This window comes from Echinops telfairi, unplaced genomic scaffold, assembly GCF_000313985.2.
Source record: "Echinops telfairi isolate 266 unplaced genomic scaffold, ASM31398v2 ScPeMD7_7468;HRSCAF=8506_0, whole genome shotgun sequence".
NCBI classification, from domain to species: domain Eukaryota; kingdom Metazoa; phylum Chordata; class Mammalia; order Afrosoricida; family Tenrecidae; genus Echinops; species Echinops telfairi.
The window spans coordinates 66,856,012-66,879,584 of NW_022111369.1; the positions used below are offsets into that span (position 1 = coordinate 66,856,012).

Sequence of the window (23,573 nt, forward strand, 5' to 3'; positions counted from 1 at the left end):
AAAGGCTAGGAAAGAGTTGCTGACTTAAGAAAAAATATTTATTCCCCTTCCATTTTTAAAAGATGATAGATGCTCTCAGGTATTAATCAGGAAGCTCTTCCCTCCCCACAAAATGGCTCGTGCAATAAGCAATCCGGACAGACAGGGCTCTTTTTTAGTATGGATCTGACATCATCCTCTGAGGCTGGCTACCTGAGATGATGTTGCTAATGGCATATTGTTTGTTTTAATAGCTATTAATAGAATGGGTTATCTTTAATCTGAAACGTTTTGGACAGCTTTAAGTTCTGATTCATTTAACAAATGCATATTGAAGGCCTGCTATCTACAGTGTTAGGCATATCCTATAATTAAATGAATGTTAGCCACTCTTCTTCTCGACTATAAAAGTATTGCTAGCTGTCTTTAAAATGCCCAGTCTCACTTGGAATTTTCATTGCCCGAATTTTCAGTACATTTCTTTTCCTTTCTCCTTTGTTTTGTTGAAGAATTTTGGCCATCTAGTTCATTAGCTGTCCTGGTGATTTTTTTTTTCTTCCTGATATGGGTAGGACTTTTGGGGGGGGGGTGGGGAGGAAGGGATACTATATGTTTTTTTCTTGTTCTCCCACTGCCCTCTATTGTACATTGGCAATTTCATGCCTGTTTAAAGAATTCTTTGCTAAACAAGTAACCATGGTAATTAGCATAGTGCAAAGACCCTATAATGGTATTCATGTAGACCCGTGATGGATGATACCTTACTAAGTGATGCCTGCCATCGACTGGGAGGATGGATTGCACCACAAACCCATTGGTGCAGAGAAACAAGTGTGAGTGTTCATAGCATATAATTTAATAAAAGCAATCGCTTCTCAATGGATCTCTGGCTAATCTTACAGAACACGATCCCACATTAATTGGCTTTCTATAATCCTTGATTTCAGTGGGGAGAAAATTGAGGCATGGTATGTTTGAGGGCCTCTGTCTAACTTGAAAATTAGCCACTCTGAGAGGAGAAATTAGATTGCCCCAGGCAGTTTTGTTGAGAATCATTTTTTTCGGTCCCAGGAGCCCTGCATGCCATTCCCAATTAATCCACTGGCACCAGTGGATAAGCCCTCCATGTGGGAAGCTCTTTGGGGAAATCCCAGTGTGCACCTCCAAGGGTTAAGCAAAACCAAATGAGGAGCGGCAGACAATATGTAATGTGTGACTCGCAGATGGGGCTCATGGCTCTACGCCAGCCCATGCTCATCCATGAATCTTTTATGGATATATATATGGGCCTCGTTTGGGATACTGTTCTCATGATTAGCACTATCAAATTAATATTATTAATATTTTTTAAAACCTAGAGTGCTTGACTCTGAGCATTCAGAATACATTTAACTCACAGTGAAGTTCTGGCTAAGATGGGAGTGTTGGCAATTGCGCCTAAAAGTCTCAATACTTGTGAAAACCCTCGGTTTTCTTCTCTAGTGCCTGTCAGCCCGACTGCTGTTACTTGATTTTCACGATGCTCTAGGCGGGTGTGTAAAGAATGGTCCTTGGGCTTGGGCTTCAGAGTCCTGTGTCCCTGTGCAGACTTCTCTTGTGGACGCCTGGGTTCATGTAAGAACTAGAAAGAAACAAAAAATTCTAGATATTACACACACCCACACCCCAATTTTCTGCAGGGTTTAAAATATAGAATTGGGGTGTTCTATGCCCATGGTCATTTTGCACGCACAGAAGAAGTATCTGGACTATAGCACAGACGGGTGTGGAAGTGTGCTATTGTGCCTGCACAGCAGCTAACACTGCCAAGCTCCGTGGCAAGCCTCTGCCAGGAGTCAGAAGACTCCCTTGGATCTACAAAGTGTCTTCATCTGGCAAGGCTTTTAAGGACCGCCTTGCTCCTTTACACCTGTTTGACAAGCAGAAGCTGAGACTCCAGATGACTAGCTTAAGATTTTACAGTTAGTGGACAGCGAAGCAAGTTTCTCTTCCTTTCTGTTTTGAAACATTCAACTTGGTTTAATCAGTTTTCTTCTGTGATTATTTTAATTAAAAATTTTGCATGCCATTAAAAAAAAGTCAAATCGTGTCGTTGTTGTTAAGTGGCTTCAGATCCACTCTAACACACAGTGACCCTTGGTACAGCGGAACACAATTCTGCCCAGCCCTGTGCATCCTCATAACTGTTATGTGCGGCCCATTTTTGCAACCACTGTGTTAACCCGTCTCATTGCGAGCCTTCCTCTGTTGCGCCAAGCATGATGTCCCTTTTCAGGCCTGGCCTCTCCTGTACCCATACACATCCAAAGTGCCCGAGATGAAGTCTCGCCATCACCTTATTTGTTTCTAAGGGGCACATTCTGACCTTACTTCCTCCCAGACAAGTTCCGTTGTTCTTCTGGCAGTCCATGGTACTTTCAATATTCTTTGCCGATCTTAAGGGGCAATTCTACTCTATCTCAGAATCCATAGAGACCCTATGTCAGGTTTCTGAAACGGTACATTTTTACGGGAGCAGGCCAGCCTCATCTTTCTCCCTTGGAGCAGCGGGTGGGTTTGAACTGCTGGCCTTGCAATTAGCCAGCCCAAGCCTAACCCACAGTGCCACCAGAGCTTCTCACCTGGTATAATGCATGGAAGTCCATTTTGAGATTTTACTGCAGTAAGCATCTTCGAGTTTGTGATTTCTGTTCAAGATAAAGTCTCCGAGGCTGATCAGAGGAGCCAAGCACACTGACACATGCTTCCTAGACATGCCCTCTTTCAGGAGGCTATCAGGAGCCGAGCACACTGACATGTGCTTCCTAGACATGCCCTCTTTCAGGAGGCTATCAGCACGGCTGATGGCTTCACCATGACCTGGTCAACCTATCACCTTTGACCTCATTCCACATCAGGAGCAGATCTTGTTTTCTTCTCTTTGTATCTCCCATGGCAGTAGGAGTGTGCACGTAATTGAAACATAAATGGAAGACGAAGAAAGCTATATTCTACTCTTGTCAATCCCTGTAGGAAGCGGCTCTGTTTTACGATATGGTTTTGCTGTCACTTTTTAAATGCGGCAAGCTTCTTCCTATGCCTGACGGCAGGCAAACGATAGTGGGGCCGTGAAACCGAGAGTAAATGAACTACCTTGCCTCCTCAGCTCAGCCTGAGACACTTTGGGGTGTGGACTCATATAACTCACACTGTGTGGAACTGACCACCTTCGATAACTGCTGCAATGGCACTGGGTAAAAGAACTGTAGGGAGAACCATCGGGACTGGTCGCTGTCATTATGCTTCATGCTTGTGTAAGTTGTGCTTGTCATGAAAACTCTAGGTGTGAAGCAAAACCTGGTTACAGAGGCTAGGACAGACTGAGGCAAAAGAGGGGGCTTCAAAATGTTTGTGGAAACATGGGATGGAAGACAGGGCATTTTTCCACATACGTTTTGAAGGCTGTCTCACAGGAAATGCCAACGGTACCCAAGTCTGCTGATTCACGGTAGAAGACGGTTCCGCGCAGTGACTTTGAAGGTTAGCATTGCAGAATGACTGGAATTCTGTGTGCCATGGCTATGAAGGAAGGCACTTGTGCGGTTTATCTTCTCCCACTCTTTAATAACGACTCGCTTTCACTATAATCCTGCCTTAGGACAGGTTCCAAAGACAGGCTTCGGGAGATGCTGTATTATTCTTACTTAAGTAGTGTCTAATGCATGCTAATATGGAGAAGTTAATGGCTGCTATTTTTAATTTATCTCAGAAAGATCGTGAATATAAATCATGGTAATGTTTGATTGTTGTTTTTTTTTTCCTTCTCTCTTCTTAACACCCCCACCCCCTTTGTAAAACCAGCTCAAAGCCAACGTATCAACAACAAGCCGGCATAAGGGTGACTTTGATTATGAACGTCAGGAAATGTTGACTATCAGCTCAGTGAGAGTTAATGATTCTGGAGTGTTCATGTGTTATGCCAATAATACTTTTGGATCTGCAAACGTCACAACAACCTTGAAAGTCGTAGGTAAATATCTCTATGGGAATGTATGCATTAAAATTACCGGGTAGCTTTCCTTTTCTTTTTTTTTTTACGTAAATGGGATGTTAAGCAGATTCTTAGAATTGTATTATCACCGAATGAATGAATGAAAAATTTCTTTGTGGCCTCTTCAGAGGAAAGCACAGTAAATGGTACCACTTAGTAGAAAGAAGTGGAAAGACAGAATGGGAATTGTTCTGTTTCCACCACATCATTCTCTTCTCTTCCCCAAACAAAACATACATTGAGCTTTTTGGAAGTGGATGTAGACTGGAGTATTTCTCGGTATCCTCTGGCCTTCGTTCATTTATAGCAAGAAGGACCACATGGGGCTTCCTCTCTGTTAACTCCCTCCACCTCGTGGCGACACAGTTACATGTTGTTCTCCTAATTTCAAGAGCAGCAGTTCAAAACCACCAGCCACTTCATGGGAGAACGATGAGGCTTTCTACTCCTGTAAAGAGTCTCAGTGGGCAGGAGTCAAAGCCAGGGTAGTGAGTTTGGGTTGAGCTTACCTTCCCCTATCCCCTAGCCTGAATCAAGGTTGTAGCTTAATCCTTCAGGAAGGAAGTCAGTCCTCAAAGGGCATGGGCCATCCTTGGTTCTACTGCACATTATTGGCACATGCTTGTGCTTTCTGCACAATATTGCACCTGATGTGCTCCACTGGGTTAGCCTGGCCTTCCCTGTTCTAGAAATCTATGCTGACTCATAACGATCCTGTAGGACAGTTTAGAACCGCCACTTTGAGTTTCCGAGACTATAACTGTTTGGGGGAGTAGAAAGCCCAGTCTTTCTTCCGCTGAGTGGCTGGTGATTTCGAACTGCTGACCTTGCAGATCACAGACCAATGCACAACCACAACGCCACCAGGGCTCCCTAGAAAACTTACTTAGTATGAAATTTCCACGCATCTACTAAAAGACAGCTGAACATAGCGGGACACTTGATAGTTCTGATTACCTGAAAATTGCAATCAGTTTTAAACGACGCCTGCCTTTGACACAGTCTTGCTTTGAGAGCATCATTTGAATTTATCTGTGGCCTTTGCAGCTTTAAGGCAGCTGTGTCCTCAGTGCTTGACTTTGATGAAGTTCTTCGTCACAGGAATCATAAAAAGGTGTAAGGTTTGTTTTCGTTTCTCTCTTCCCTCCCCCAAATTTCTTTAGCATCTGCCCCTGGCTGTGAGGTGGCCATGTTCGATGGCTTTGATTTATCCCATTCTCATCTCACCACAGAGAGCACTCCCCAGACCGAGCACAGAAAAGACACTACTGACAATTATATTCAGACCTTAGAAAGAGCACTACTTGTCCCAGAACGTGACTGGGAGCCATTTATTAATATGAATAGAAGGCTGTGCTTTTAAAATATTAAACTCCATAAGCGCTAATTTGCTAAATTGATTAGGAAGCCTGTTGATATATCAGCTTCAGCTCCAGAAAGCAATTAGTAAGGATGTTTGGAGCGTATTGTTGTATGTAATTGGAATTTAAAAATCCATTCATCAGTTTCCAAGAATATTACTGTATAACCGGAAAGACTTGTGCCAGTGAAACCCGAGTCTGGTTTTGTATTGTTTTAAAGGGAGTGGGTTGGGGTGGGACAGGAGTAGGAAGAGACAGAGAGAAAGGTCCTTTTTTGAGGGGTTGGGGACTGGGAGTAGGATTAGGATATAGCGTGGGTTGGTGGAGAGAACAAAGCTCTGAGGTTACCTTGACCCTGACCTGTTTTCAAAGTGAGGTCCTGCTGCTCCCCATTCTCTAATGCACCAAACTTTAACTTCAGACCCGTCTTCTCTTTGAGAACCACAGCATCTTCACTCCAACGGCTGTGGGAAAGGGGAAGGGAAAAAATGGCAATAGATTGTATGAAAGTGCCTGGCATAGGGTTTCCATTTGATTAAATGTTAATGCATCACCAATTTCTTAATGCAGGAGTACTTGGAGAATCCAATTTTATGTTATAAAAACCCAGGTGGAGTTCTAATAATTCTTTCCCTTCGTGAATTTGAAGTGCTGCAGGACATAAAACTATCTTGGGCAAATTAGACTACAGAAAACTCAGGAGGGATTTAAGACAAGAAATCTGGGTATGGTGATTGTGAATGAAATACATTCATGCCAGACTCTCTGGTCTGAAATATTCAAGTGTTTTGTGTTGCGCAGCGTCTATGAAACAATGACCTTGAGGGGCCAAAACATTTCATGTACTTTCCGAGTGAAACGTTTTCTCCCGAAGCATGAAGCTCAGTTAGCTTAGGTAATGGCCAGGGGAGATATCATGTATGATTGTGGCATTGAAAGAAGGTGTGATGATTTCTATTTCTCGCAAGTTTTCCGTTTTCCTGACTTTCTCATCTGAAAAAATCCTTTAATTGTTCCAATTGGCAAAACATGGGTAAAGTCTTTTTTCAAAATTCTGAGTGTAGGGATCCAAAGAGAGCTTTACTTTATTTTACCAGATAGTAGAAAAGAAATAAACCTGACATTTTATAATTAATTTAAAACTGTGGAATAAATAGAAGAATAACGTTGAAACGGCCCCCTAGTCGCACTAACTTGATATAACCATTTTTAGCACTTTGATATATTGCCTGTAGATATTTGTTATGTAACCCTTTAAACTATTCTGTCTCAGTTTCTCAACAAGAGCCTTGGTGGTGTAGTGGGTTATGTGTTGGGCTGGTAACCACACAGTCAGCAGTTTGATCCCTCTAACTGGCTCTTGGGAGAAAGATGAGGCTGTTTGCTTCTGTAAAGATTTCTAGCTTCCGAAACCCAAAGGAGCACTTCTACTCTGCCCTCCAGGGTCGCTGGGCATCAGAGCGGACTCAAAGGCCATGAGTTTCTGTCCCAATGTTTGGAGGCCATCGGGCAGGGCACAGCAGAAGTGGGCCAGCCCTGCTCGGCACAGACCTGTATTATAATCTGGTCTCTGCCATTGGGTGGCTGACTGCTGAGTGACTTTCTAGGCCCCGGTCATTTTCACTTCTAAATTAGAGGTTATAAGACTTAGCTCTCCGTATTATCATAACAGTGAATGTTTGCTGTAATTATTTAATAAAGCAACCTATGATACAATGTTTAGGGCAGTTTGAGGCACAGAAAAACATTCTATGAATGGCAGCTATAAAAGAATAATGATGATTGTTTTATTAAGTTTATTCTTAACTTGTTAATTATATAAATATCTCTGGGTGCTGCATGATATTACTAATTGGGTATACCACGGTTTATCTAGTCAGTCCTCTACTTTCTCACTTTTTAAATGATTGCAGTGGGTGGAGAACACACGTACTTTGGCCTGTAACTTATCCACCCCATTAAGATGAGTTCTCAAATGAGAATTATAAGGTTAAATTGAAAAAAATACGTAATTAAAAAAAAAAACTTAATGTTTTTGAAGAGTTTTGTTGCCAATTTACAAGTTATAATTCAGTGTTGCTACTTTTACTATGCTTGCAAAACCATTGAGTTTGTTGCATGACAGTGCTTTGCTATTGTTTTAATTGAATTACTAGGCTAGCTAAACACTTCCATCTCTGTTCTCATGTCCTCTTTCTCTGTTATTTCAATTTTAATGCACAGGTATTAACTACACTTACACATTTCAATTGGTCTTTTATAATTTTCCCTGGCTGCTTCTAAAACATCACTCCAGAACTTTAATAAGCATCATTTCTGTTGATCCCTTGAAAGTATGATTTGATTGTTAAGCTGTCTGATTCATCTGTGATGGGAGGGCTTAAGTCTAATAGTCACTACACACTAAATGGTCACCTTTCAACGTTTTCAGGGAACATTAGGGGTTTCTGTTCTTTCAATTGATTTATGATGACTTTTTGTCACATATACAATTACATTAGCCCTGAGTATGGGCTATTTAATCCAAATGCTTATATGTCTGGTAAATATGAAGATTAAAATAATTCTAGGAGGCCCTAAGACTCTTTCAGAGAGTTGCTTAGGCAATTGAGCTGGGAGACGTAACTCTTCCAAATGTATGCCCTTTGTAATTGTGTAAGGGTATGATTTATAAAAACAATAAGATCTAAGACGGTCAGTTAAAATTCGCAGCTGATGCTGAAACTTAGTTAACTTTGTAATTCAAAGATTTGTGTGTGTGTGTGTGTGTGTGTCTTGATTTGTGATTTGGCTCATTAACTGTATATTTTAATGGCCCTATATTTTAGGATAGGTATATGATCCTTCCATCCTGACTGTATTTTATCTTATTTATTTTTTTGAATCAGTTTTAAATTGTAAATGAGGTGAGAATTTGCATTTCAGATCAGCTTTTCTTTCCTTCAGCAGTCCAAATTCCTAATCCAACCCTCCAGTAGTCCACCCCCCACCCTCCCATGGTGATGTCTACATTTGAGCTGTTTGAATCCTCATACTCATGACTCCATAGTTTCTGTCCACTCTATGGAGGAGGCTGCATATGTCTTTCATTGACAATGCATGTCAATTTGGGGGCATCCATAACATAGAAATCTTCAGTAGCTTAAGCTGAAGACAAGATAGAGCTTACACAGTGATTTGGGTTTTGATTTTAGAAGGTACACGTGATTTTTCTAGGGTATAATTTTTCTTCTTTCAATCTTTACACGGGCGGTTTCTAGCATATTCATGACATAAAGATGAACACAAATAAGGAAAACTTGGGACTGATACTGGAAATTACCCTTAGACAATAGAAACTGCACCGATATATGTCACAAGCGATTTGGACATCACAAAATTAGTTTAGTCATTATTTTCCAGAGGGGAGAAAATGATGTTTCATCATTAAGGTCCGGTCATAACATATTTTTCCCCCCTCCAAAGAATCAGTTAATTTGAACTTTAGGTTTTCTTTGGGTAGTTTCTTCCATCCACATGTTTATAAAGTCAAAGAAAAGGAAAATGGCACATAATCTGAAAGAGAGGTATGTGTGTGTGTGTGGGGGGGTAGTGGTGGTGGGGAGGGGGTGGGGATAGGCCCACAGGCTCACAACAGTATGAGAACTCTGCGTGCCCAAGACACGTGCTTTCACGGTCACCAGCTAGCAACACCTTGCAGGCTGTCATGACGCTCCCTTACAGTCAATGCTGGGTCTGGACAATCACTCTCTTGGGTTGGGTGAAAGCTGTGGGTGTGAGGTTGTGTTTCATGCTGGGTAGTCGTGGCTAATGGTTTCTCTCTGTCTTAACTCTTGTTGTGATCAGATAAAGGCTTCATTAATCTCTCTCCCATGATGAACACCACGGTATTTGTTAACGATGGAGACAATTTAGATTTGATTGTGGAATACGAGGCATACCCCAGACCTGAACACCAACAGTGGGTCTATATGAACAGCACCTCTACTGCTAAGTGGGACCATTATCAGAAGTCTGAGAATGAAAGTAATATCAGGTAAGCGCAAGGCCTTCACCCCCCTTTTCCCACTTGGCTTCATAGAGCTTTTTGGTGAGCCTCGAAATGTGTGTGAGGCCACCTGATATAGGGGAGCGCTTGGGGGGGCTATCTTCTGAGTTCTCATTTCATTTCCCTTCATTTTGCTGTGTGTTTGGGCACGTGCACGCACATGCGCGCGCGCACACACACACACTCACTCACACATTCCTGTGCTTGTTTTCTCAAATGTTAAATGGAGTTAATAACCACCTCTGAGGCTAGTTTCAAAACCATTACAAAAATCCATTTAGGAGCAGGATGAGGCGACCTGCTCCCATAAAGAGTTGCCGGCCGTCTGGGAAACCCGGCAGAGGGCTGCTGTGGATGTAGGATTGCAACGATTGTCTTCAGCGAGCCGGAAGGTTGTTAGTTTATCTAAGTGGCGAGAAAACTTTAGAATCTTTGAGCCACTTTGGACCAGGTGGTGAATGGAAGTGCTTTTAACAGAAGTCACATCATTAAGATTTTCAAAGCATTCATCAGGAAAACAACAGCCAGGACTTTCTATCTGCTCTCTCTGTGGGGCACGGTCTTATGAACTCATGCATGGTAGTCCTCACAAGACCGGGTGAAATTAAGCACTCTCATTTTCTCTGGTTTGAAAAAAGGGGAAACTGAGACACGGAGGGTTCAGTGCACTGATGGAGATCAAAGGGCTGGTCAGGGCTGTGGTGCTTGGCTGTCATTTGTCAGTTTTCCAGTCAGCAGCCTGTTGGCTATTGTGAGAGTGTGGGTGAGAGGATCGTGAGGGAGGACCCAGGAGGATGGAGAAGGGGAAAGAAGATGGATTTGGGAGGTGGCAGTGCTACCTCCTTAGCAAGACTTGTTGATGGGGAGTGCAGGAGAGATTTGGAGGAGCTGGAGATGCCTGGTACGTGTCCGGGCCTCTTGGGCAGGGGGATGGTGCGTGGTGGTGCCATCCACTGAGAGGATGAGGGAATGGAGGAGGAGGATCAGCAGTACTGGCAAGTGTCTGAGGAAAGAGGATGCATTTAGCTTGGAGTTTGTTGCATTTGAGGTTGAGTGTGGGATCTCTAGTGGAGAGGTTGGGAGAAGAATGTTCTAGAGAAGCGGAAGTTGAAGACAGATTCACGTTCAGGGGTTTATCAAGGGGGGAGGCCTCAGACAAACCTGTCCTGGAGTGGGAGAAGAAGGGTGGCCTTTTCACGTGGCCTTTCAAGTCAAATTTCAGTCTGCTCCTAAGGGCGTCCTGAAGCTAGTCTTTGACACGTCCCGTTATCAGTCACTCACTGGCTGCAGACCTGGCTGGAAGATAGAATTTTCAAGTGGCTTTGTTCACCAAGGACCGCCTCTGGGAGAAGGTTCCAGTGTGAGTCCTTAGCGGTTGCACTGAGAGCAGGTGGGGGGAAGGGTCGCAGAATAGCTTCTGTATGGGAGACTTAGGACAGAATATTCTAGACTGAAGATAAAGAAAGCAGTGAGCAAACAGCAAGTAGTTCAGTGAGAGGCTGTGGCTTGCCCAGCGAGCACGAGCGAGGCCACCGGGGGCCTTTTTGGGTGTGTGGGTTGTGTAGGTCAGGGGTAGGTTGTGGGCTGCTCAGTCCAGTCATATCAGGAACCTTCCTGAGCGTGTGCAGGGCTCAGTCCGACACCTCCAGATCTGAAGGCCCCGCAGGAACACGGAAGCTCAGGGGACAAATATGGCCAAGGAGTCAGAAGTGGAGGGGCTCGTAGGAGAACCAGGAGGCTATGGTTTCAGTGAAAACAAGAGAGAAAGTACTGAAAGAAGAAAGGCAAGGACCCCAACCCTGTGTGCTGAGCAGGCCTGTATGGGGCTAGAGGGCGTGCAGAGGTCAGAGCACAGTAGGGTTGGGGAGTTCAGGAGCCTGGCAAGAGGGAAGTTCAGCAAAAGACCATCATCACAGAAGGAAGTGGCCGTGCGGGCAGCCAGGGTTGGAGGGGGAGGCCCAATTCTCGGTCAGGTTGCTTGTCTGCTCAGAATGCCTTTCCCACGTGATCTCACATGAAATTAGTCTCATTCAGCTGGGCTGTTGGTTGGATGAATGGATATGGATGTAAGTGTGTGTGCACGTGCACACACGTACATACATGAAGACACACATGCGTATGTGTCTGGACTATGGAATTGCTCATGTGGATTTGAAGGAGCCCTGGTAGTCCAGTGGTTAACTGCTCAGCTCACTGAGAGCTTAGAAGTTCAAACTCATCAGCCAGTTTTTTGGAAAAAGAAGAATCTACCTGCTTCTGTAAAGCTCACAGCCCTAGAAACCCCCAGGAGGCAGTAATACTCGGTCCAGCAGGGTCCACAGTCAGAATCCACTCACCAGCAGTGGGTTCGGATCAGAGGGTTTCACATGAATTTTACTAAAACCACGAGACCTGTTTTGCCTCTCCACACTGACATGGGCATGTAGAGTCCAAGGCAGGCCCTCCACGGTGACCCATTTCTTCTTCTCTCTTCGCAGATACGTAAGCGAGTTACATCTAACCCGGTTAAAAGGGACCGAAGGAGGCATTTACACATTTCTAGTGTCCAATTCTGACGCCAACTCCTCCGTCACCTTTAATGTTTACGTGAAGAGTAAGTACAGGGCACAGCTCCTTATCTCTGTGTGCGTTCTTACTCTGATTGTGGCTCGTGTTTGTAACAGCTGCAGAACCTGGAGACCTTGTGTGCTGTGTCAATAGCGGCTCATGCTCACTTTGACCTTACCCAAGGCCTCCAGGTTTGGGGGTGAGACAAGGTGTGAAAGAACACTAATTCCTCGGCCTATGTTTCCCTCACCAAATGACCTTGCAGAAGCCACCTGACTTCGGGGTGTTGCCTCCCAAAGGAAACAGTTCAAAACAGCACTGCAGTGCAGGGTCACACCTGTAGGCCTGATGACTGAGCACCGAAATGGGGAGGTGTGGTGGCCGAGGTGCCGGGCTTCATGGTTTTAGGCGAGAAAGAGCCTCTCTCAAGGCCTGGCGTGATTTCCTAGTGCTCCTTCTTCTTGCGCTGTGATTTTGTGTGCAGATTGTTCTTTTGCCAGAATAAACATGTGACTGATCTGGCTGCACAGAGTTGATGCATTGAACTGCAAGCCACAAGGTCAGTGGTTCGAACCCAACCCATGGGAGAGAGATGATCCTATGTGCCCCAATAAAGATGTAAAAGTCGTGAAAACCCCAAAGGGCAGTTCTACCGTGTCCTCTGTGAGTTGGAATCGACTGGATGGCATGAGGTTGGACAAAAGGGAGTTCTGTGCCTAGGAGTTGGGCTGCTCACCATGGGGGTACTAGCGTGGCAGTTGGTTTTGGGTAGGACGATGGTGCTAGAATAGCCCTGAGTCCTGTCCTGCCACAGCCCCTCATCTCCATTGCCCCTGGGGATGAGGCCAAGGGAACACACTTAGCCTGGTGCTGGCCTTCCTCCTGGCCATCGGCATCTGGGTCCTGAGGGCATTTCCAGGGAGGGACTGGCAGGTACCTGCCTCACCCCCCCAAAGCCAGAGGAAGGAGGCCTCCCAGACCTGGAATGTGGAGGGAATGGCCCAATATCTATATACCACCATTTGGATTAGCCCTCCTGGGTGTGTGTGTGGTGGGGATGGGGTGTGGGGGTGGTAAAGAGACCTAGGGACCAGCTTAGGAAGCAGGCTGTGCTTGGTGCGTGCTCCAGGGTGGGAGTTGGCAGGCTGTGGGAGCACAAAGCTTGGATCCAACACCCTCCTCTCAAGGGGGGTGGACTTGCCAGATGAAATGATTTCACATGATTCTCTGATGCTGCCGCTCCACACGCAGGCGGGCTGCGTAGGGTGAAAAGAAGCCGCTAGTCGTAAGTGGCCCTCTGGGCCGGTGTTTGATTGCCGTTTGACCCTACCAGCATTTCCAAAATTGTGCTTCCTGGAGAGGATATTAATATTTGTTTAGGCAAAGAGGGCCACGGGCTAGCAAACGTGTCTCTTTATTACAGTAGACCCTCACAGAATCGTTTCATACACGGATGTGCCTTCCACCCCCTTCCAGGGAGGGAGTGTCTGTCTGAAACTTGGCTGACCACAGAGCTCTCTTTCCTAGGGACGCATGCTAATATGGAGCGGTTTTGATTATATGTTGTCTCATTGGCTCTCAATTCAACCAGATTAATTCAGATGTTAATCAGAGGAGCTTCACTGTATTAGACGTGGGCAAAATCAGCTGCTTTTGAGAAATCTTATCATTTAAGTAACTTAAGAGATAATTGTTGGTAAATCAGTATGCTTGCAAGCGTACTGAGCTTACTGCGCATACCACCCACACTTCGCTGTGGACACTCCCGGACCTTGCTTCTCAGACTACCTGCGGCTTAAAGGAGTCACTGTCTTGTTTGCTTGAGTCCAGTCACTGCAGATCAACTGCCACTGGAAGCAGTGGAGTCCGTTCTGACCCACGGCGACCCCATGCATGCCACGAGATTTCAGAAACAGATTGCCTGGCTCTGTTTCAAGGTACTGCCGGGTGGGTTTGAACTCCCGTGTGTTCAGCTGGTAACCATCGGCACCACTCAGAAGCAATAAGGCCACTGCCACCCAGTCGATTCCGACTCATCGCAGCCTATAACGTTTCTGAGGCTTTGTAAACCTTGACAGGAGCAGAGAGCTGCTTTTTTCTCCCTCAGAGCGGCTGGTGGGTTTGAACTGCTGAACCTGAGCTCCAACACTTCTGATAAAATCCAATCAAAGCGAGTGGCTAGGAAACAAGAGAAGGAGCCCTGGTGGCAGAGAGGTTTAAGCACTGAACTACTAACGGTAGTTAGTCAGCGGTTCAAACTTAACCAATGGGAGAGAGATCTGCTTTCCTGCGCCAATAAAGATATAGAAGTCTCTGAAACCCCAAAGGGCAGTTCTACCCTGTCCTCTGTGAGTTGGAATCGACAGATGGCATGAGGTTAGACAAAAGGGAGTTCTGTGCCTAGGAGTTGGGCTGCTGCTACCCGTCAGAACGTTGGTGGAAACTCTCACCAGTCCCTCTGCAGGGGAAAAAGGAGGCTTTCTGGTCCTGGAAAGATTTACAGCCTGGGAAACACACAGGGCCAGGTCTCTCCTGCCGTATAGGGTCACTGTGAAAATTTGGTTTTCAGTGGTTAAACGTGTATCTTGTGGCATGCGTCTTCTCTTCCTTGGCCCCCTCCAGGAGAGGATTAAGACATCAGCAGAGGAAAGAAGCTGGGAAGCACTGTACCACGGAGATGTGCTCAGTGGCCCTACCCTTCTTTATGGAAAAGAAGAAAGAAAAAACCATCGGCCTGGATTTTTATTATTAGAGTCAGTGACGTCTGAGTACGTTTACATCCACACACAGGTTCCACAAGCTGTGCCTCGGTTTCTTCTCTTCGCTCCGGCAGAGCAAACTGTCCCAGCAAGTTATGGCCTGGCCTCCTCCCGACGCCCTCCTTGTTTGGAAAGCTCAGCTGAAGGGAATTCTGTAGCATTGGGAGCCTTGTGGCCCCCAAATGGTACAAACCGCAAATGCACTTGGCTGCCAACCCACAAGGCATGAGTTTCCAGTCCGCTCAGAGACACCTCCCAAGATAGGAGGCCATAGCCTGGCAATCGACCTCTCAGAAACCAGCCAGCCACTGAAAACCCGGGGGGCCCAGTGCTCCGCGGACACCCAGGCTGAGATGAAATCTACTCGGCAAGCAGGGCCACAACTTGTGGTTTCCTTATGTGCGCCTAGGAGTAGCCCTCGTGAGCCCTGGTGGTATGGTGGTTATTCTTCGGGCTGCTAACTGTGGGGTCAGTGGTTCAAAACCACCAGTCACTCCGAGGAAGAAAGATAGGGTGTTCTACTTCTGTGAAGCGTTACAGTCTTGGAACCCCCTGGGACAGATCTATCCTGTCCTACAGGTCACCATGAGTCGGCACCAACTTGTTGGCAGTGGTTTTTGTTCAGTTTAGGTGAGCCTGTCTCTTCTCCTGGCCTCAAGACTGCGGGGGCTCTCAGATCCATCCTTCACCGCAGTCTCTCTAAGCAGTGCGGGGTACTGTCTGAATGGGCGATGCCAACAAGACCTGTTTAGAAGAGTGTTGCACCATGTTTCTGAAGAAGTCGATTATTTTTAATAAAAACATCCCTGGAGTTGGTTAGAAGGGCCAGCACATTTTGTGTAAGGCCAACCGGCATGCGCAGAGGCCCGAACGAGAGAAAACTGTGTTCCCATGGACTTCGTGAGCCTCCTGAGGCATTTGGTCAGAGTTGTCTTTTTTACCCAATGACACAGGAAACGCTTGCGTTGGGTCACAGGGTCTCCTCCGCTCCTGCAGCGTACAGCACGCACTGCGCTGTGTCTTTGTGGGTGACGCTGTGGGTGGTTTTATCGGCACTGACTTTGTCAGGCGCTCTGCTGCCTCAGCTACACCCGTACGGTGGTAATTAGTACTTGCAACGATGGACTAGAGACAGTGAACAGTTGTGAGGACGGCCGGACTGTGCAGGGTTTCATTCTGTTGTATGAATAGGTTCACACACCAGAGGGTCGCCATGTGTTGGAACTGACTAACAACAAGAAGAATGCAATCTGGTCTGGTACAAGAGGAGTCCATAGGGATGGGGATGGGGGTTACTGCTCTGGGTGACAGCAAACCTACTGATACTACTGGTCTCTTTCGTGCTTCCATTTGCCACTGTGTGGTTGGCCAATTAGACATGAGTCACCGACCTCGGAAAGTCTCAGAAATAGCCCCACTTTGTTTTGGGTGGCGTACGTACTTGCTACCATTTTACTTACCAGTCTCACGGGTCTTCGGTTCCTGTTTCAGGGCACTGGGGCCACGGCGGAGGAGGATGTAGTTCTGATCTCACAGGGAGCCCCTAATTGGTGCAGCCAGTTAATGTGAACTGTGCGTGGAGAGGGCTTTATCGACTGAGCAAATGGCCATCGAAACCTCTGGCTCTTAGGCATAGTGGCCCCAGGAGTAGGAGCCAGATTGATGGCAAGTGGGCTTTTGGTTTTGCCTTTTGGAGTTAAGCTCGTCAGGAAGTACTTTTGTAGACTGGTTGACATCAGTTTGCTGCAAACACTGTACTGACAAAAGGCATGCCTCTCTCTGGTGGTCAGGAAGGGATTACGGCCCTAACCCAACTAGACTCCTGGGTAAAGGCAGGGGCAGAGCCCAACCTAGCAACTGAGTCAAAGCGATGACATCTCCTTGGTGTCATCAGCCTTTTGTTTTAAGATGGGCAGACCGAACAGAGTGGAATCCTCTTTGACCCTTGTCTTCTGCCGGAGCTGGGTCCTCCATCTCCTGTTGCATGGCATGCGGATCCCAGGAGCTGTCAGCAGGCTGCCAGAGACTGCCAACAGTGGATTCATTCGATCACCTTTGGAATTCTGCATCTACCAGCCTGTGCCCCCTTCTGTCTCTGCTTCGTCATCCTGCTTCCTGTTCATCAGTTTCCATGAATCAAGAGGCACCTGGCTTGACCAGACTTACCTATCCTACAACTGTGTAAGGCATTTCTTGATGTAAATGTCTCTCTCTATACAAGCCTCACTGATGTTGCTTTTCCAGAGACCCTAACCCAACACACCTTCCTGAGGGCTTAGCTAATGTTTTGGTTTGGTTGAGGTTTTTCTAGTGGAAAAATGAATTTCATTAACAAGATTATCTATGTTAAAATCTATTATCACAAGCTAAAAGTGGTTTCCAACATTGGGGGGATTGTGTCGGTTTTGGTGCCTCATGTCAGCTGAACCAACTACATGGGCAGAGAGAGTGGCAGTGGGGTTGTCCTGCAAGTTAGCTTAGCCTCCAGGGCGACAAGAACCCGTGCTCCAAAAGAAGTAGAATGGCTAAAGGTTAGAATGATCAAGGTATGGTGTCCGTGTGGCGTTCTTTATTTTTACTCAATGACATTGGTGCATCCTTGCTTACAGGTTCCGAGGTAAGAAATGTTGGTGAAAAATTCTGATTTGTCCGTGGTTAGATGTGGTGGCTGAAAGATCCATCTGTTTTGAAAATCCCACAATGTTGATTTATTGAGTTTAGGGAATGGCTGAGTGTATGTGCCTGTGTGCTTTTATCGCTTAGGTGGCAGGCTTTCAAAAAATACTGTGCTTTGACCATGTGTTGTAAGAACAATTAAATACGTGTATTTAGGTTTGGGGGAATTTTTTTAAAAAAACATCCCTAGCCAACCCATAGGAAGGAAGACTGGGGTAGTTAAGTGCATGTTTGTTAACTAAAAGGTCAGTAGTTTGAATCCACTAGACACTCTCAGGGAGAAAGATGAGATTGTCTGCTTCTGAAAAGATTTACAGCCCCTATGGGGCAGTCTTACTCTACCCTGTCGGGTCCCTATGAAGTAGAAAAATGCACAGCAACGAGTTTGGGGTTTGGGGTTCTGTTTTTCTTTTTCACCATGCCATGGTTTCCATGGAGTTGTTCAGTTGGCTTAGGGACATGGAAGGTGGTTTTTAATAGACAAGAGGCATAACCTGGTGGCCATGTTTGAACAGAATTTTCAGTGAAAATCTACTGGGAGTTTCTTGCTGGGCATTTCTTACTTAATTAAGATGAATCCAGAAATCAGATCTTTTGTTCAAAGAATTTGAGCTCCTTTGGTGAATGTGATTTGGTCCTCTATTTGTCAAAATCGGGAGGGTAATAAGTACTCTTCAGAGAGTCGGACTTGATCCCCAGAGGGCTTTCTCAGAGTTTGTCTGTCCAAAAACTCCAGGAATTTTTTAGAAAAAGTGATGTCATTAAGACTCTCTAGATAGCATGGTGCTACCTCTTTAGAATAGATGATTTCCTCTCTCCATGTGCACTTTAATCCTAATCTGCCCAGTTTTTCTCTTTCTTCATTCATTATCTCTTGAAGAAACATCAAAGTTTCTGGTACACTTAAATGGTAATCAGTAAAGTAATTATTTTGGAAGTTTATTTTGGCTTATAATGTCAGATATCCCATGTGAATCCTAAAATGATTTACATAATTATGAGAAGAAATTAATAATGATAAACCACCGGGATGTTTTTAAAAAAATTCCAGTACCCTTAAAATGATCCTTGGGAACATTATCTGATAACAGTTTTTGATTAGCACTTACTATTAATTGAAAATCTCTAATCATAGATGAGGAGACCTAATGGTGTAGTGGTTATGCTCTGGGCTGCCAACCACAAGGTCAGCTGTTCAAAACCACCAGCTGCTCTGTGGGAAAAAGACAAGACTTTCTATTCCTGTAAAGAGGTCTTGAAAACCCACAGGGGCATTTCTAGCCTGTCCTATAAATTCATTATGAGTCAGAATTGGCTTGACGGCGGTGAGTTTGGTTTCTTGGTTTGGTGATCATAGATAGATTTCTCTCCCTAGTCATAAAGATAGATCCTTTAATGACAACGCTGGATTGTCAAAGGCTGTTTGAGGGTATGGGGTCAAATAGAAATATTAGCAATAAAGAAGACCGGTACAACGAATAATGTTTTGCAAACCAACTCTCCTTTCACCCTTGGGCGTAAGTACCAGTGACTGTCAATTGATTCCAACTCATGGGGACCCTGATGTGTATGGAATTGATCTGTGATCCACGATCTTTTCAGTGGTCGATTTTCTGGAAGCAGATCACTAGGCTCTCCTTTCGGAGCCCCTGGGTAGACTTGAACTGCCAACCTATCCCCTGGCATTGGAGCTACTTAACCATTTCTACCACCACGAGGGACTCTTTGCACTTACATAGAACACATTCAGTAAGCTAAGCTACACTGAATACTGAAGTGATTGGCCCGAATGGCACCAAATTAACTCACAAACTCACCAATTTTAGCTCTGTTTACGGCAGGGTGCTAATGGGGGCTTGAGAAACAATTTAAGGAAATGCTAAATACTGTATTATTTCTAAGTCACTGCATCAGAAAATTAACATCAGCTCTGGAGTTAGCAATTATTTATAGACTAGACTATTTTGGAACCAGCCCCAAGTAATACATCACCCTGAATGAAGCTTTTTGATGAGAAAATTTCCCTCTGACCACATTTGTAAAGGCGGGGCGATCTTTTATGTGTTTATGGCTCCCGTTAAATTTGGGTATGGGTGGTGACATTGATTCTAGAGAGAAGTTACTATACACGCAGCCTCTTGCAAGTGAGGTTCAGGGGTGGCCTTGCCTTTGCTAAAGTTGAGCGTAGACCTGTCAGCCTGCCTGCCAGCTTTCTGGGTCACCCACCTGGCTGGGAGTCTCGGGCAGCTGCTACCTAGCTCTGCTTGCTGGGCTTCCTCTCCAAGACTGGTCAACTTTGGGTCTTTGGACTTCTGCACCTTCCGGAAGAACTTTACAGAACAAGAGAGCAAAAGTACTAAGGACTTGGTCTGGATGCAAAATGGACACCTTTTGCCGCATCTGAGCCTATGAGGCTTCCCATCAAACACTTGGCTGCCCAAGCGATCCTCCTCTTAGGGAAAAGAAAGCAGAAACAGTAGGTGCCCTGCTTGGTGGAGGGCTGAGTTATCATTTGGGCTGCCAGTTGCAAGCTCAACAGTTCAAATCCAGTCTCTTCTCAGGAGAAAGGCGAGGCTTTCTGTTCCCATAAAGATGCACAGCCTCAGAAACCCAGGGGCGTCCTTTCTTGTGGACTGTGAGACCACTGGGAGTCAGAATCTATGACAGTGAAGTGTGTTGGTTTTTGGCTAACACACGGTGCACATGTGTTCAGGAGAGACTGGTCTCTAGAGGAAATCATGCTGGGTAAAGTGCGGGGTGTGTGGCAGGGGGCGGGCAGCGAAAAGAGGAAGGCCCTCAACAAGACGGATTGACGCAGTGGCTGCGCCCATGGGCTCGAGCAGAAGGAGATCTGCGATGGCTGGCGTCGGACTGGGCAGTGTTTCCTTCTGTTGTACTTATGTCTCCCCGAATCAGGGCCAACTTGATGCCGCCGAACAGTGATGGCAGCAGCACCGTGGGTTGGTTTTCCTTGGGAGGCTGTGCCTTTTAGTGTTTTTGTTTGTTTGGTTTTTGTTTTTCCCTCTTAGGGGTGTGCTCGTAAATGGGTGGAATTCTTAACCATGAAATAAACCTTGTGTTTCATAGGCTTAATTTTTTAATTGATTTCCTTGCTTCTGAGAGTTTGCTGCCTCCAAACCCAAACCACTGCCATCGAGTTGATTCTGGCTCATAACGACACCATCTCTAGTTACACATACACACACACATATATGTTAAGGGATTTCCAAAGCTGTAAATGTTTATAGGAGCAGATAGCGTATCTTTGTTTTGTGGAGTAGCTGGTGTGTTTGAACTTCCAATCTTAGAAGTCAAATCAAAAGCGTACCCAACAGCACCTTGCTGCCCCCATAACCAGAATAGCCGCTGGTTTGTGCCGGGGGAGTTGCCTCAGGCTATTCGGACTCGCAGTGACCGAGCTGGTGCAGGGCAGAATGGTTTCACGGGATTATTAAGGCTGTGTGACCTTTCCCCAGGCCATCCTTCCCAAACATTCTCTGGCTGGGTTTGAGCCAGCCATCTCTTTGTTGGTGGTGGTTGTAGAATGACCCTGTGAGTTTCCGAGGCGGCCGTAACTCTTTACGGAGCAGAAAGTCTCCTCTCCCACAGAGAGCAGCTGGTGAGTTTGAACTGCTGGCCTTGCGGTTAGCAGCCCAAAGCACACCCCATGATAATACTAGGTCTCCTCACTGATTATAATTCCTCCTACATTAAGGTGACCAGATGTCTCGCTTTTTAACAATTTTTCCCGCGTCCCATGGCGTGTTAAAAAAGTCCCGATTTTTGGAAAGAATGCACGACAGGCTAGAGTATATGGTTTTTGGCTGCCATGTGGCAATTTCACCAGGATATGAGTTTTATCAATGGTGTCCCGCTTTACCAATGTTAAAATCTGGTCACCTTATCCTACATCCCTTATTGTAGATAGTCTTCTCCACTAGTCTTTAGAATTTTTTTAGCCATGGAGATGAACACCTCCTCATTCAGCAGCATTATTTTATACCTCATCCCCCTAGATTCTTCATGTTTTCTTTAGCCCATGTTGAGAAAGTTTTGAGACATCTTAGCATCTGAAAGCCAGTGACTCCTTGTAAAAGAACCTCACCGGACAGTTGAAGTTTGTAATTACCCGGGTCCATCGCACATGAGTGACCATGCTTACGTGCCAGAGGACAGTCTCACAAGTGTCCTTCCATCCTCCCGTGTCCTGAACCAGTAGCATGAACGGGCTCTGTACTGGCTCTTTTAGGACAGTTCTAAGTTACGTAACAACTTCCCCGTCTTAGTGGGGTAGCTGGCATGGAAAATAGTTGCTTGTCTTTTTACATGGCACGGTGAGCCATGCGTTGGGCTGCCAACCACAAGATCAGTAGTTCGAAATCACCAAGGGAGAGAGATGAGGTTTTCTGCTCCCGTAAAGAGTTAGAGTCTCAGAAACCCACAGCAGCAGTTCTATCCTGTCCTGTAGGGTCGCTGTGAGTCAGAATGGACAGGATGGCAGCGGGGTTCCACCCACAGGCATTGTGTGTTCATTTAGGGTGCTCTGACTGTGCTATAGTTAACATGAGGCTGCTAACTGAAAGGTCCATGGTTTGAACCCATCAGCCTGCTCAGCAAGAGAATGATCATGAGTGTCTGCTTCTGTAAACACGTATGGCCTTGGAAAGCCAATGGGGCGGTCTGTCTGGTTGGGCTGCCGTGAGTCAGATCCAACTAGACAGCTGTGGGTTTGCTTGGCTTTGGAGTATCTGACGGTGGTTGAACTCGCGTTGTCCATTTCTCCTTCTGAACTCGAAATGAGTTTTGTTCTCAAACTGCTTGGGCTTCAGGAGTGTTGTTTTTGCCGTGACACTCTAAGACCGCTTTCTGCTTTTGGAGAGGATCTCTGGGCATCTAAGGGCCATTACTGAGAACCAAATTGGGAAAGAAAGTTAGCATGCAACCTCATTTTGAAGCTTGCTTGTCTTCTATTCTGAAAGCATGTGAGAGCTGTGACTTTGAACTAAAGAGGCACACCTTTCCTCCCTCTGCATAATCTCTTCTCTAACGACCTCGTAGGAAAGTTTGTCCGCTGGGGCTGTGCTACTAATTTGGGCGATCGGGTGGTGTGGTGGTGAAGCATTTGGCTGCTAACCACAAGGCCAGCAGTTCACAATCACCGGCCACTCTGCTGGAGAAAGATGAGGCTTCTGCCCCCAAGAGTAGTTACCATCTTGCAAACCCACAAAAGCAGTTCTACCCTGACTGCTAGAAGCGCTATGAGCCAGAATCCACTCAGTGGCAGTGAGCTTGGTTTGAGACGACAGGAACAGTCGGGTGAGGCTTGTAACCATATACACTTCTGCTTGAATTGACAGCGCACATTTCTAAAAATGGGCTTTTTCTATGCGTGGAAACTTCTCTCATGGAAATTTCCTCTTCAGTTGTGCCCTGCGTCTTGTTTCAACAAGTCACTAGTCATCAATTGTCGTCCCATTGATGCCTGCCCATAGCATTACTCGGACTCCGTGGTAAGGGGTTGTCTTGCTTTCTCTGGTAAAGCTGACTGAGTGAAGGGGCTTGCAGGACGGGGTAAGGGAATTAGTACGGCGATTACGGTTCCAGTTCATACACGCACGAGTTTACTCCAAACAAAACATGTTTAAGACGTGTCTCACTGATCCGTGGATGGCTCCAGACAAGTTCTCTCCCTGGTACACTTGCCTTCAAGACAAGACGCAATCCAACCACTGGCTTCTGGGGGCACCTGCTATGGCCAGTTCAAGGCAGGAGGTCAGTGTACACGGCGGTCATCTTCTGGGGATCTTAAAAGTAGTCAATGTGATAGAGTTTCTCCAGGACACGGGATGGGCACGGGAGCTCATCAGGAAGAAGTGTTCAGACATGGAAAAACGACACTGGTGTGGAAAGCCAGGATGATCGCGCCAAGGCATCCCCCCGCAGGCCAACGCACCTGCTTGTTCTGGGAGCAGAGCGAGGGCTGTCCCCGGAGAATCTCCTTGGGAAACGTTGGCCCGTGCACCCTACAGTCCGATCTTGCCCCTCTCAGACTTGGTTTTATTCCCCAAAGTCAGAAAACCGGAAATGTGTCTCGCCCCCCCCCCCCAACCCCCAGGATGCCCAAACTGCCATTTGGGGTGATGTAACTCGCAGAGCACAGAAGTCTTGGGGGG

The 23,573-nt window shown here is 46.0% G+C and overlaps 1 protein-coding gene across 1 annotated transcript in view; it reads left to right on the forward strand.

Annotated features, from left to right (window-relative positions):
- The window catches only part of KIT (KIT proto-oncogene, receptor tyrosine kinase), a 98,242-nt gene that overhangs the window by 51,048 nt on the left and 23,621 nt on the right, over positions 1 to 23,573 (forward strand). Inside the window, exons 5-7 of the mRNA XM_045284060.1 lie at positions 3,820 to 3,988; positions 9,217 to 9,406; positions 11,896 to 12,011. Of these exons, the coding sequence (XP_045139995.1) occupies positions 3,820 to 3,988; positions 9,217 to 9,406; positions 11,896 to 12,011 (475 nt within the window). The remainder of the gene's footprint in view (positions 1 to 3,819; positions 3,989 to 9,216; positions 9,407 to 11,895; positions 12,012 to 23,573) is intronic.